The sequence below is a fragment of the Alternaria viburni genome (assembly GCF_023758015.1).
Source record: "Alternaria viburni strain BMP 2772 chromosome Unknown scaffold_7, whole genome shotgun sequence".
Classification (NCBI taxonomy): domain Eukaryota; kingdom Fungi; phylum Ascomycota; class Dothideomycetes; order Pleosporales; family Pleosporaceae; genus Alternaria; species Alternaria viburni.
Window position 1 is genome coordinate 374,006 of NW_026055776.1, and position 12,647 is coordinate 386,652.

Consider the following 12,647-nt stretch of genomic DNA (forward strand, 5'->3'; position numbering starts at 1 on the left):
TTTACGATCATGATTATGGTTTGCTCATGCTCTCGATGATGTTACGATTTCTGTCCTTTCTAACTACGGTTTATGACGGGAATGACGTGGGATGATGAAGGAATGACCTGCTTTATACGCTGCTGGACAGCACGACTTTAGTTGTTAGTATCAATGTATTCTCAACTTCTTACAACACACCTTCCAGTGCATGGTCGGCTCATGTCATGTGAATAAACATTATTGTAATTTGGCATGTTCGTCTTCGATCGCTCGAGAGCGATAGCGCTACATGTCCATCTACCTGTCCCTACATTTTCGGCGCACGTCTTCAATCGTCTTCACGATAGCGTTGCAGCCGTTTTCCTACTTCCGTCGCGCTCTCCATGATGTATGTCTTTGACCGGCCGTGCGGTAGCATTCCATCTTCCTCCCCAATAATGATACATGGATGTATGTCTTCAACCGAACTTGCGGTAGCATTCCACCCTAAGCCTCCAGATATAAATACAAATAATAACATAAACAGTGCACGTCTTCAACCGCACGAAGCGGTAGCGTCACACCCTGATTCTGACATCCAATCAGAAGTCTTGGAAGAGACCTTCTAGTAGATGCCAGGTACGATCCTGTAAGGGACAAGCTCGACGTAGCGGTCCCAATCCTTGCCGTACTTCCTGCGGCACTTCTCTTCATCACGACGCTCACGGTGGATAAGCAGGATGGCAAAGTAGACCATGAAGAAGTAGGTGAAGATCATACCCCAGCCCTTGGCCTCACCAGGGACAGCGTACTTTCCGTAGCTGTTCTGGTAGAAGTAGGCATCGGTTTGAGCTGCTGTGATAGGAGACTGAGCCGCGTTCTTGATGAGGTAACCAGACATGGCAGTAGGTAGAACGTAGCTCCAGCTCATGAACCAGTCGCCAAGGTAGTTGATGTGACGCGCCATACCCCACCAGCCACTGATCAGAAGCTTGGAACCTGCGGCTGTCTCGATGCACTTGAGGTGCTTGACTCGCGGGTCGTTGGGGTCGGTCCTGAAACGGTTCTTCTCGTTGTTTACAGAGCGGAAGATGTAGTATCCGATACCCTGGACGGCCAACACAGCAGCAATGCCAACAGGACCGAGATCAACGGGGTAGTTAGACAGATAGCGGGTTTGGATGGAGTAGGTGAAGGGTACCCAGACGAGGTCACCGAAGGAAAGCATCATACCAAAGCCGTCGGCGATGATGTCGATGGTGGTCAAAATAGCAGGCTCCATGAACAGCGCGTCGAATGTGTACACGGTGTGGGCGATGGTGACGAGGAGGATGCTGTCAGTGACGCGGCCGAAGTTGCGGTATTGCTGCATGATGAAGGCCAAGTCGAGGATGATCCATCCTAGCATTCCGGGGCGAAGCTCACACCATGCCTTGATATCAACCTCTCCGAAGATGGGCATGTTGACACGAGGGTTCAGCTCACGTCCGATGAACCAGTCGTAGAGCATGTTGCCGGTACGGCCACCAGCAGCAAGCTCGCGCATAGATGGATCCTTGGGGTGCTTGACACTGAAAGAAGCGACGTAGCAGTAAGTGGCCAAGAAGTAGGAGATGAGAATGTTGCTCGTCAGGATCCCAACGTAGTTGTCGGTGATAAAGGTCCAGACGGGGAACTCGGCACCCTGGGAGATGGTACCGGAAGCGAGAAGAGTCATGATGAAGAGGGCTGAGTTCCAGGCATTGAACCTGTACTTGAGCCTTCCGCCGCTCCTGAGCTCGGTACCCTCAACTTCCTGGCCAGGAAGGAATCGGTAGAGGAACAGACTCAGGAAATAGTAGGCCAGGGTACCAAGGAAAGCCTGGGTGTTGAGTAGACCCGAGAAGCCAGTCCATCCTACCTCCTTCTTCAGCTGCTCGAGAGTGAAGCTGTAGGGGTGGAGAAGGACAGGCGCCGGACATCCAGAGATGTCATTGCACAGAAACGTGAAGACGTACACCAAAACTGGAAGACCGAAAGAGATGATGAAAGCTCCGGGGCTGGAACGAGGTTAGCGTTGTGATCGTCAGGGCGCGCAAAAGTCGTGGATGGACTTACGGTCCTAGAAACTCATAGCCATGAGGCTCTTCAGCCAGCGACTTAGTCGCCTTGTCAGTCTTCGCTTTCGACATGTTTTCAATGTCGAATTGTCGCGTTCTCCAGCTCTTTCCGTTCCGGCTAGATCCGCCGAATGAGGGAGCTCGAGGAATAGGGGTCCGGTCGCGTCGTCACAACAAAGGTCCTTGTCGCAGTTGTCGTCTTCGCCGAGGGTGATTGTCGCGCCGCCTGAACCAAAGACAGCCACGGGTGCAGTGTCCTATATAGCAATGAATGAGGCTGGGCGCATCAGACGATGAAAGGGACCTCGGATTCCATTGCAGCCGTAATGACGCGCACACGCCATCTTGGCCGCGCTAACTGCTTTGGGCGCTACCGCCCGTCGTTACTGCCGCTGCAAGGCACTCGACATGGAAGGCGCGGCGCCGGAAGTCAACGTGTTGCGAAGATGGACAATCGTATCAGCTCCACCTTCACCGTCACCACGCCTCGACCCTCATAGTGCGTAGTGCGCCGATCAACTACGCGATGATATCCCTACTCTACTCGCTCCTGCTTCTGGCAGCGTCGGGCCCATTCGCAGCGGCCGCTTCGGACAAACAGCTCAAGCCATGTACCGTCATCTCACCCACGTCCGAGCGCTTCTTCGACCTGAACCCTATGCGCCGCCAGCCACCATCGGAGTCGGATGGCAAGAAAAGTAGCAAGAAGGAGGGCGAAGAAGGCAGCTGGCATGCCAAGGGCTACGATTACAATGCCAACTTCACAATCAACTTCTGTGGACCTGTAGTGGAGGAGCTGGACAAGGTGCAAGATCTAGACAAGGGCCTTTGGAAGAACGTCAGCGCATTCTACGAGAGGGGAGACAAGCAATGGGCTATTGGGTGAGTCTCGCATCCTACAAAGTGGGAACAGATGGAGGGGTTCAAGGTGCTCGTTCACAACCAGGCAGAACAATCCATTGAGGCGCAATGCTGACACCTTGCGATTTCCAGTCTCGAGAACTCAGAGCCCATCTTCCGCGGTCGCAAGCTCATTCTAAACTACACCGGAGGTTCGCTCTGCCCAGATCTGTCCTCGAAATCAAAGCGCGCGCTTGAACCCACCTCTCTCGACACCCGCGAGATCATTGATGGCGACGATGACGATGACAAGGATGACGGAGACAAAAAGAAAGGCTCAAAGAAGACGGAGCGCCGCAAGACTACCATCATCTCTCTGCTTTGCGACAACGACCCGCTCGCGAAAACAAGTGTGTCCTTCGTCGCGGCGGTAGACGACTGCTCGTACTTCTTCGAAGGCCGCTCGCCCTTCGCATGCGGAGGCGTACATCAGGATACCCAAGCTCTAGGCCCCGGCGGCGTCTTTGGTGTCATCGTCATGATCGCCGTAGCCGTATACTTTGCTGGTGGTTGCGTCTACCAACGCACCGTCATGCACCAGCGCGGATGGAGACAGCTGCCCAACTACGCCATGTGGGCAGGCATCTGGCGCTTCTTCTCTGTAAGTCTACTCCGCTGTTGTCGTAGAAGGAGTAGTAGTAGCGCCCGGTGGTGATAACAGACGCTCGAATGTCTTGTTGGTGTTGCTGACATCGTGAAGGACATGTTCATCATTCTTACTTCGTCGTGTGCGCGCTTCATGCCTTCCCGCCGGGGCTACAGTCGCGTCTCGCTCGGCCAGGATAGCGGACGGAGGGGACGAAGGAATGAAGATGAGGATAGGTTAATAGACAACCTGGATGAGGAGTGGGACGATTAGATGTGGCAATACATTAGTATCGGGCATGGCATAACGACGCGGCGTTTACGGAGTTTGGTTAAGGACAATAGACGCTCAGGAGCGCATGAACAAAAGACTTGTTGACTCAAACACCTTCTGGGGAAAGGTGAACACCTTAGAGCGTACATTGACATTACATCATCTACTTTGCGTTTTCCCATCATGATGTAGACTCCAGAGTGTTCGGCTTTTCTTTGTATGAGAGGCTGAAACATTACCGATGTGTTCACTTTCACGAGTGCACGTTCATGGAGATGTTTTGAAGACTGCATTGGTAACGCACTGACACCAAGTATCCATGTCTCCACCCGGCCCATAACTGAATGGCTAAAGACACCATGCACACCGGAGGAGTACCGACTGAAATTGCAAGAAAGATCGCTCGTTCCTCTCGTACTATCACCGAAAATGACCAGTTCCTCTCGCATGTGCTCGCGAGTCAACCTAATCAGGCCCTTCATATCAACTGATTCAACTAACGCCTGGGGTATAAAGCAGCGAACGATGAAGCAATACGGATATCGACGGCTAAGATGATGCTGTGTCGTGAGCAAACCTACATCTCCTCATCTACCTCGTCGTCGACTCGGGCACGCCGGTCGACATGGTCGCCACCGTTCTTGGACATAGATGATTCAGTCTCCATCGGAGCTGCCTCATCAACGTCCTCCTCGACGGAGTCCTGTGCGGAGTCAACGATGCTGCGGTCGTCCTCCATGTCAACGTCCATCTGCTCTTCTCCCTCGGCCGTACTGTTTGCTGCATCTTTCTCTGCTAAGATGTCGCCGCGAGCGATGGGCTCAAATTGCGCATCGATGCCTGCCAAGATCTCTCTGATTTCCGACCTCAGCTCCCTCTCTTCTTTTGATTGCAGGTTAAGGGGCTGATAGCCAGCCGCGCCACCAAGCACTCGGGTATAGTCCCTGTCCATCTGCACGAAAATCTCATCAACCTTGGTTTCCATTGACTCTTGTAGTGCTTTACACATGTCATCAAGGTGCTTGTTGACTGTGGCGATGGCTTCATGGAACATTCTGTGTCGCTCCCGCTCCACATGATCTTCCATGTGTTGTTTCATGCGCTTGTAAGATCCAGCGCCACGCTCTTCTGTGCACACATCGTATACGTCATGCATGATGCCTGCGATACAAGGGCTGAAGTCACGGTTCGCTTCGCGCTGGAGTTCGTTCATTTGTGTGATGAGCGTAACCCCAAGATCCTTGAATAGCTGCTCGTAGTTGCAGACCTGTGACTTTAAGATTGAGAGATTCGCCAGACCAACGCCGCTGGTCCTCGCACGCTCTTCTATGGCTTCGTGAAACTTGTGAAGAAGCGTGCCTGAATTGCCGATATACGCATCAAATGCTTTTGGAAGACGCGTCTGGAAGGCTCGCTCCCACCCCGTTGCTAATTGCTTGATGATGGGATCCACAAGATCGGAGTTGAAGTCACGGTGGCCGGCCGCAGAAGAATGATAAACGCCGTCGCGTCGAACGACAGCCTTGTAGGATCCCCACGCGAGGCCACCTTGATCCTTGTAACCCCAAGCATGTGCTGTAGCTGGTGCAGATTCAATGGCCTTGTTGATGAGCTCTGGGCATTTGTCGAAGATTTGAGTCTTCATCTCAGATCGCATCTCTTTGATGCAAGCACCAATGGCTGCCTCTAATCCTTCCGTTAACTGAGTAAGCCGCCGCCCTAGGTAGCTGGCCTGCTTGTGCTTTTCCTCGTCCGTCATCTTTGAACCCGCCCCGTGGTTTGACATCCAGAGGTTGAAAGTGGTTAATATCTGGCAGACGCTGATCAAGAACGCGCGGCTAGTTTGGATGCGTCCGCCTTCAGTAAGCTTCTTACAATGGTTCTGAAGTTGGGGCACTTCTGTCTCTTCGGGTGTTAGGAATCCGGGCACTTCATCGTCTTTTTGCATTCGGTCGCACATCTTCTGGTACGCGCGACTGCTGACGCAAAAGACTGGCAGAGACCTAGCAACCTGGCTGTAGTCGCGCATCTCCTCGTCGGGGTTGAAGTTGTCCTCGTCTTCTTCGGCCGCGTTTTCCTGGTCGATTTCCTTGATGCCGGCAGCGAAATCCTGTTGAATTGCCGATTTGGAGTACTGGTTTCGGCCTGCAATACAAATACGGCTGATCTCAGCTTTGATTTCATCCTTCTTTGCTTCGTGTTCTCGGATTTGAGGTTTCAAGTCGTCCATAGAGTGCTTGATTGCTATCCCTTCTCGCCTAGCGTTCTTCTTCGTTTCCCTTAGCTCCTTCAGCTTCTCTTTGATGTCAGTTTCGGATAGCCGCTTCCTTTCTCCCTGGAATGTGACTTCATCGTCGCTCCTAGACTCATCGGAATCGGAATCCTCAAAATCATCATCCGTATCGTCATCGAAAAGCTGTTTCCTTTTGCGTGCCTGCTTGTTCGAGACAGCCTTCTTGCGTTTGTGAGTCTTGGGTTGGGGTGCGAACACAGATTTCCCGTCGTCCAGTTGCTCCTGGAGTGATTCCCACACCTCAATGTCCTCACTTGCGCTCGACATCGCAAGCTTATAGACCTCTCGCGATTCGTTTAACTCTTGAATCTTGCTCCGAATCTGCTTTATCTGCTCATCGTGGCGTTCCTGTTCTTCTTCAAACGTTGCAACATTCTCCTCGAGCCCGAGACTATCGATTGCTTCAGTGATAGAGATGTCATCTGTCTTCGAACAGATGAATGTAACACTGGAGAAGCCGCCGTCGTATTTGAGCTGTCTTTTGAAAGAGTCTCCGAGCAAGGTTTTAGCGGCTTTGTCGTCCACAGCTCGATTGATAGGAGCAACGATCCAAAGGCCAGTGCATTGCTTCATATAACCCTGAGCAACAGCAGCTCTCGCAGCGTTACTGTCATGAACACCCGGCAAATCCACAATGACTGCACCAGTCGAGAGCGCATGACTCTTCGTATAGATTTTGACGACCTTGATCAAGGGCCAGTACTCAGTTTGGAAAGCTGGCTTGGAGACCTTCTCCTTGTTCTTGTCCTTCTTGGCAACTTTCTCTTTACTATCCACGTAGCGTTGGAGCTCTCGATAGAAAGACTGCGGTCTAGCCGTGCGTATCTTTTTGGTAGTTCCAAGTACGTCGACAACGGATCGCTTGGACATGAGCGAAGGAATGGTGCAGTCACCTAAAGCATCTTTGGCGACCGACGGGTAGACGGAATGGAACTTTGCCCATGCAACACCGGCATCAGAATTGGGATCCTGCGCCTCGCGCGAGAGAGAACCATTCTCGGAAAGGAACTCGCGCAAAAGAACTGTGAGTTCCTTCTCCCAGTCCGCCTGGCTGATGAACTCAATCTCGGCGCAGTATTTAGAGCCTGGGTCGGTGCTGCTGTTCCACGAGATCTCGGTAACTACCGCAGTGCAAGCACGCATGCAATTGGTAGGTACGAGCCGCTCTTCGTCAAGCATAGCGTTGATGACGCTGCTCTTCCCAGCTCCAGTATTGCCCACTACGCCGACCACAGTGCGCTTTCGCTGCGCTTGGGGAATGAGCTTCTCAATGGCTTGTACCCATGCCGCAGCGTCCGCATTAGATGTTGAGTATTTTAGAAACTTGTCTTTAAGGCTTGCGAGAACTTTGAGCGATGTGGAAACGCCAGCCTCAAGGATGTCAGGGTCTCGTAGCTCAATGACTGAGCGAATGCATCGATCAACGGAGCCCAACTCTTCTTGGACATCTTGTTCCGGCGAGGCATCTCTGTTGAAAATCTTTTCCGCGTCAAAACTGCTTTCCGGCTCCACATGGCCATCTTGGGCAAGGGATGTATGTTGCAAAGGGATTGGCGACTGTCTCTCCTCCTTGACGGCGGAACAATTGTTCATTGGGTACATCGATGGTGCCGCAGGACGCGCATCAGTAGGTTCACGACGAGCAGCTTGCGCTGCACCCTCCGTAACTGAAGCAGCGGTTGGTCGAGGAATTGCCTGGCGGAAATTGTCCCCTGGAATTGACGGTGTGCTTAGTTCACTAGAAGAGCGCCGTGGTAGCTGATGAGATCGGTTTGGCACAGAATATTGAACAGGAGACCGTGATTGAGACCACGGCGGATACCTATCTGAGTCGAGTGCAGGTGCGCGGCTACTCAAAGTACTGGTATGCCTCGATGTCAACGGCGAAGCAAAGCTGGGATTATGTTGAGTTGCCGAATGGCCTGATGCATCATGAAAGGAAATGGAGGCTGTCTCAGCACCATAGCGTAGTGGTTCTCTTCCCATTGTTCCAGGGTTGACATGGTTGTTTGCTGTTTGTTTAGCATCGTGACCAGACTCAATCTCCTGGCGCCGACGCGGGATCTCGGCTTGAATGAGCTCTTCCCTGAGCGATGGAGGGTCTTGTGTTTGATGTTGTACCGTTGCGTTGAGCGGGTCTACGGCATTAAAGACCACGACACTGTCTTCCGGCACTAAGAATGACTTGACGATATCGCTTTGGTCGACGACAAAGCCTTTGTAACTAATGCGAACACCGATAAGATCATGCCGTTTCTCGTAAGTATCCTGAATCTTATTGATAGGAATTTTCTAGAAGCAGGTCAGCGGATGGGCATGGTACTGCATCGGCGCATTCGAGGTGTATTCCGCGCGCATTGACGCCGCCAAAAAATCGTTATCCCGGAACAGGGAAGGGTATAGAGCTTACATTGTGGCCTATCATCCATAAGAAATCGGTTTCCTTGAAGTCATCCTGCGTAGACTTGCGGTGATCGAGCACACCAATCCAGCACCGGCGTGCTTTGAGCTCCTGTTGTGGTACAACACGCTTGGCGCGTCGATGGAAGTCGTCCCAGTCCATTGCTAGGTTATGCTTATGAGTGAGATGCTGCGGCAATGTATTGATGTATGCAGAAGCTGATTTGACGCGTTAGGCGGGAGCTACCCACGGGTGCATGCAACTTGCGAACTAGCGATGGCGGGGTTGGCGGGGTTTGCAGGATGGTGTGACTGAGAGCATTGAAGCATTGGCCAGCTGTTCGTCGCTAGTGCGTGTAACGGTGAATGAGGAGATTGAATGTGTTGGATGTGGCCAACGGTCCCTGAAGAGCAAACAGCGGGGCAAACGCGTCTGAACACGCTAAGACACGCCAGCACATGACGCCAAGCCTTTTGACGCGTCCCGATCTCGGTGCCGTCCTTTCGTCCGAAACTTCACTCTGTGATCATCATAACATCACAACATTCATCAGTCTTCAAAATCATTGCATTCTTTGAGCGCGGGCTTCGCTACTTCTAAAGTTCCTAGTATGCGCACGACGCTAATAGAGATTAATTCGATTGTTACCTCCACCTGCAGCTCGTTGCGATGACGCACTCCATTCACGACAAGAACGATAGTCTGTCACAAGTCTCATGCAGTAGCTCGAAGCTATTCGCAGCATTGTACCAACTGGATCGTTTCCCTGGACATGTTACGAAGATATGAAGGCGCCCCAGCCACCCACATGAGCTCGGAACGACAGCATTATTGTCCACGCATCTACCATAAAGCGCGCCAAATCTTTCAATACGTTTAAAAGAATAGCTTCCGGCTGGTTCAGGCACATGTGCTCACACGCAGAGCGGTCGTTATCACATTCACTTTTCGACTTACCTAAATGCCACTGTCCGAATTTTCTCCGAAGAATCGATGGATATCGCTGCACAATGCGTCCGATCACCACCCTGGTTCACAGTGGTTCAGATTCTTTTACGATGACTTTCCCATGCTCAACACAATGTTTCTCGAACTTCTAGGAACCAAGTGTTGTTTCTGCATTGTTCTAGTTTGGCCACCCTCCTTCCTAGCTGACAGGCATGTCGTTCATTTGACTCACCGCTTTGTCTCATTATGTATTGGTTGACTCTCCACAATGGTCATGCCTCCAATATGTATACTTCATTGGATTATGACGAGTACAGGTGCGCAAAAACCCTTTCCATATTCGCAAACGATGACGGAACAGATGCCGCTGCGACAGAAACGTGTCGCCCCAGAAGCCAACCCTGGTATCAACGGATTGATCGCAGCATGCAATAAAAACGACAGATTCAAACTTCTAGAAGACGAAAGTGTTCTGCCTGGAGACTTGCGCAATCCAATCCATCCGACGTTGCGTTGGTTTGATAGTAACGGGCCTATGCAGCAGATGCTTCGGTTGGCATCACATTTTCTCAGCCATGACACCGTCCTCGCTTTCTTTGTACCGCTTCTATACGGACGCGACTTGATAGGCATAGTTAACGATGCAAAGAAGACTTACCTCTCAGACCCGCTCGCGAACGCGTCCGAAGAGAAACGCAGTCAATATCTGGCCGGAGTGCGTGAGGCTTTGCATTGCCTTGGGCACAGCGTTTCCTTCCACTTCCTACCGTCTGCGAAGCGAGTATACGCCCGTTCACTGCGGGACAATGCAAGTCCACACCATGTCGCGTCATGTTGCCCGGCATTCCAGCGCAAATTTTCTTGTAGGATCGAAATGGCGGACTGGTTGCGTAACTTTTATTCGACTGGTGAGTACGAAGGCGCGTCGCGATGTGCGCAGTTTCGGCACGATTTCCTTTTCGCTGCAACACTCGTACATGAGATTACCCATGCTGTGGGAATATTGCGACGGGGCAACACAAGGGAGCCGCACATCCGAGCTGACTGTCCAGAAGCTGAGTGGGGCTATGGCTGGGAACACTTCATGTTCGGCACCGTAATTAACCCTCAAGACTTGTCGGGACCAGGCACTCACCTTCTTATGCGTAAGATATGGGTAGATCGAAAGACGGCCAGCGAGACTGGAGGTAAGGAGTACTGCGATGTACCCATGTCTTACATAGCGCAATGGTTTCGGGACGACACATGGAGCATTGTAGCCAAGTATGGACCAACTGCCGTTGCGGCACCAATCGCTAATTTCAAGATACGGCTGTCGGACCAGCCTGGGGCCTGGGTAGTGTCAAGTGACCATCCAGAGATCGAGAGTGATCTGAGAACGCTTCAATCTCAATGGCGAAATCGCTCTTTGAGTCTAAGTCTACAAATAGGGTCGTCATCATCACCAGCTGCTCGTTCGCGTTTTGCCAAGATACTTTGGCACCGTGTAACTAAGGAACAGCTGCAGAAGAATAATGCGCCGGTTCCGCTACGCACTTCGATCATATCGCGGGCTGAGACAAGCCCCATGCCAAAGCTCACTCAGACCATACGAGCATGCTACAAGCCAACAAAGACACAGGCCCTTGCAGGATGCCGACCAGACTACTCTGATAGCTGCGATATGTCTCGAAAGCGGCGCGCAGAGCCACGAGACGAGTGCCGCCGCGTCAGCAAAGCAGTGAAGCGGTAAACTGTGGCTGCGACTTTAAAACCCCAGGACGAGCTTCAGAAGTCGTACTTATCCCACGGAAGTTGTAACATTAGAAACGATATAGCACAGTGTTGATACCGATTCCGGAACGAAGCAAGGATGCGGACTTACTGTCGCGCGCACACTCGCTGCGCGGTCTCAACTACATAGCTACGTCATTCGCTATGTAGCATATGACGAAGTCTCAGCCAACACAGTAATTAGGTATCAGGCTAGCAAACCGTAGTAGTCACCTGTAACGTCTCACCGGTGTCTCTCACTTCTTGGACGCTTGTTCTTCATACCAATATAAGAGCCTCAGCCCCAGTTCCTAACGTGCATTGTCCGTAGTGAACTATTCGACCCAAAGCCAAGAACATCAGCGTTTGAGATGCCTGTTAATACGCCACTTCCCCTGTGGGAGGCATATCTTAATGACTTGATACCCGTCGCGATATGTTCCGCAGCAGATCCTTGCCACATTTGTTGGAATAGTTACACCAAAGATCACGAACCGGTTCTTCTGCGTCCTTGTGGGCACATTTTCGGTAAGCCATGCATACAGCAATGGTTCGAAGAAGGCGCAAACACATGTCCGTTCGATAGAAACAAGCTTTTCATGTCAACAACGGATGCGGAAGAGACCGAAAGCTGGTCACTTGTTCCGTTCGGCGCTTTACGAGACCAGGGCGGCAGAGATGCGCCACGAAGTGATAGAAGAGGTGGAACAGCCAACAGAACGCATTCTGCACCGGAGCAGTATCTGTTCTTCGGTGGCGAGATCATTGGTATAAACAGTCGCCTAACACTCGAAGGCTGTCGTCGCGTCGTTCGCGATCTCTGGTATGTAAGCAACCATCTTTACCATCAGATTCGTAATCATGCCGATGATCACGACCCGCTATCCGTTAGCGAAGACACCCTCAGAGAGTCGATACATGATGCGTTGCCTCGCGGTATCGACGTAGATGACCACGCTTGGCCGCTACTTTTCAGCATGGCAAGAACTATGGTCACGTCGCGGGGAATGGCCTGGGAACAGGGCTCGGAGGCGAATTTGCGTAGGGAAGATATGATGGGCTGGGGAGAGGAGCTCTGGCGCGTGTGTGGGGGTTTTCAGAACCGAGATTACCTAGGTAGATAGAGATGCAGATAATGAGCTTCAGGCTGGCGAATATCCAGTGTGTTGATAGTGGCTAGTCATAGAATAGACGTCTGAGGGTTTCGCTTCTGAGGGTCTCATCTGCTCATGTGTTGAAAGTTCCAGGTTCGCGGGCACTCAGCGCGGCGGCGGGAAAGCTCGAACTAGGTAGCCAGGTACCAGCGGACCATCCCGAGATCTCTTTGCACTCAACGAAAATGCCTGAAGAGTCACATTTACAGTACACTGCATCTGGTACTGGACGTGTTGTGCCGCGTAATAAATGGCAAGTTCTTTGGCTCCCAAGGTGGTG

The 12,647-nt window shown here is 51.8% G+C and overlaps 3 protein-coding genes across 3 annotated transcripts; 1 reads left to right on the plus strand and 2 right to left on the minus strand.

Annotated features, from left to right (window-relative positions):
* Window positions 1–586: 586 nt before the first annotated feature.
* On the minus strand, window positions 587–2,132 carry J4E79_004086 (Delta(14)-sterol reductase; the record flags this gene model as incomplete). The annotated part of the gene is made up of 2 exons (XM_049352976.1): window positions 587–2,000; window positions 2,059–2,132. The coding sequence occupies 2 exons, from the start codon at window positions 2,130–2,132 to the stop codon at window positions 587–589; spliced, it is 1,488 nt and encodes a 495-aa protein (XP_049212355.1).
* A 454-nt stretch (window positions 2,133–2,586) lies between these two features.
* Window positions 2,587–3,819, plus strand: J4E79_004087 (uncharacterized protein; the record flags this gene model as incomplete). The annotated part of the gene is made up of 3 exons (XM_049352977.1): window positions 2,587–2,942; window positions 3,054–3,561; window positions 3,661–3,819. The coding sequence occupies 3 exons, from the start codon at window positions 2,587–2,589 to the stop codon at window positions 3,817–3,819; spliced, it is 1,023 nt and encodes a 340-aa protein (XP_049212356.1).
* A 577-nt stretch (window positions 3,820–4,396) lies between these two features.
* Window positions 4,397–8,675, minus strand: J4E79_004088 (uncharacterized protein; the record flags this gene model as incomplete). The annotated part of the gene is made up of 2 exons (XM_049352978.1): window positions 4,397–8,404; window positions 8,523–8,675. 2 exons carry the CDS (start codon window positions 8,673–8,675, stop codon window positions 4,397–4,399), a joined length of 4,161 nt encoding a protein of 1,386 aa, XP_049212357.1.
* Window positions 8,676–12,647: the final 3,972 nt, after the last annotated feature.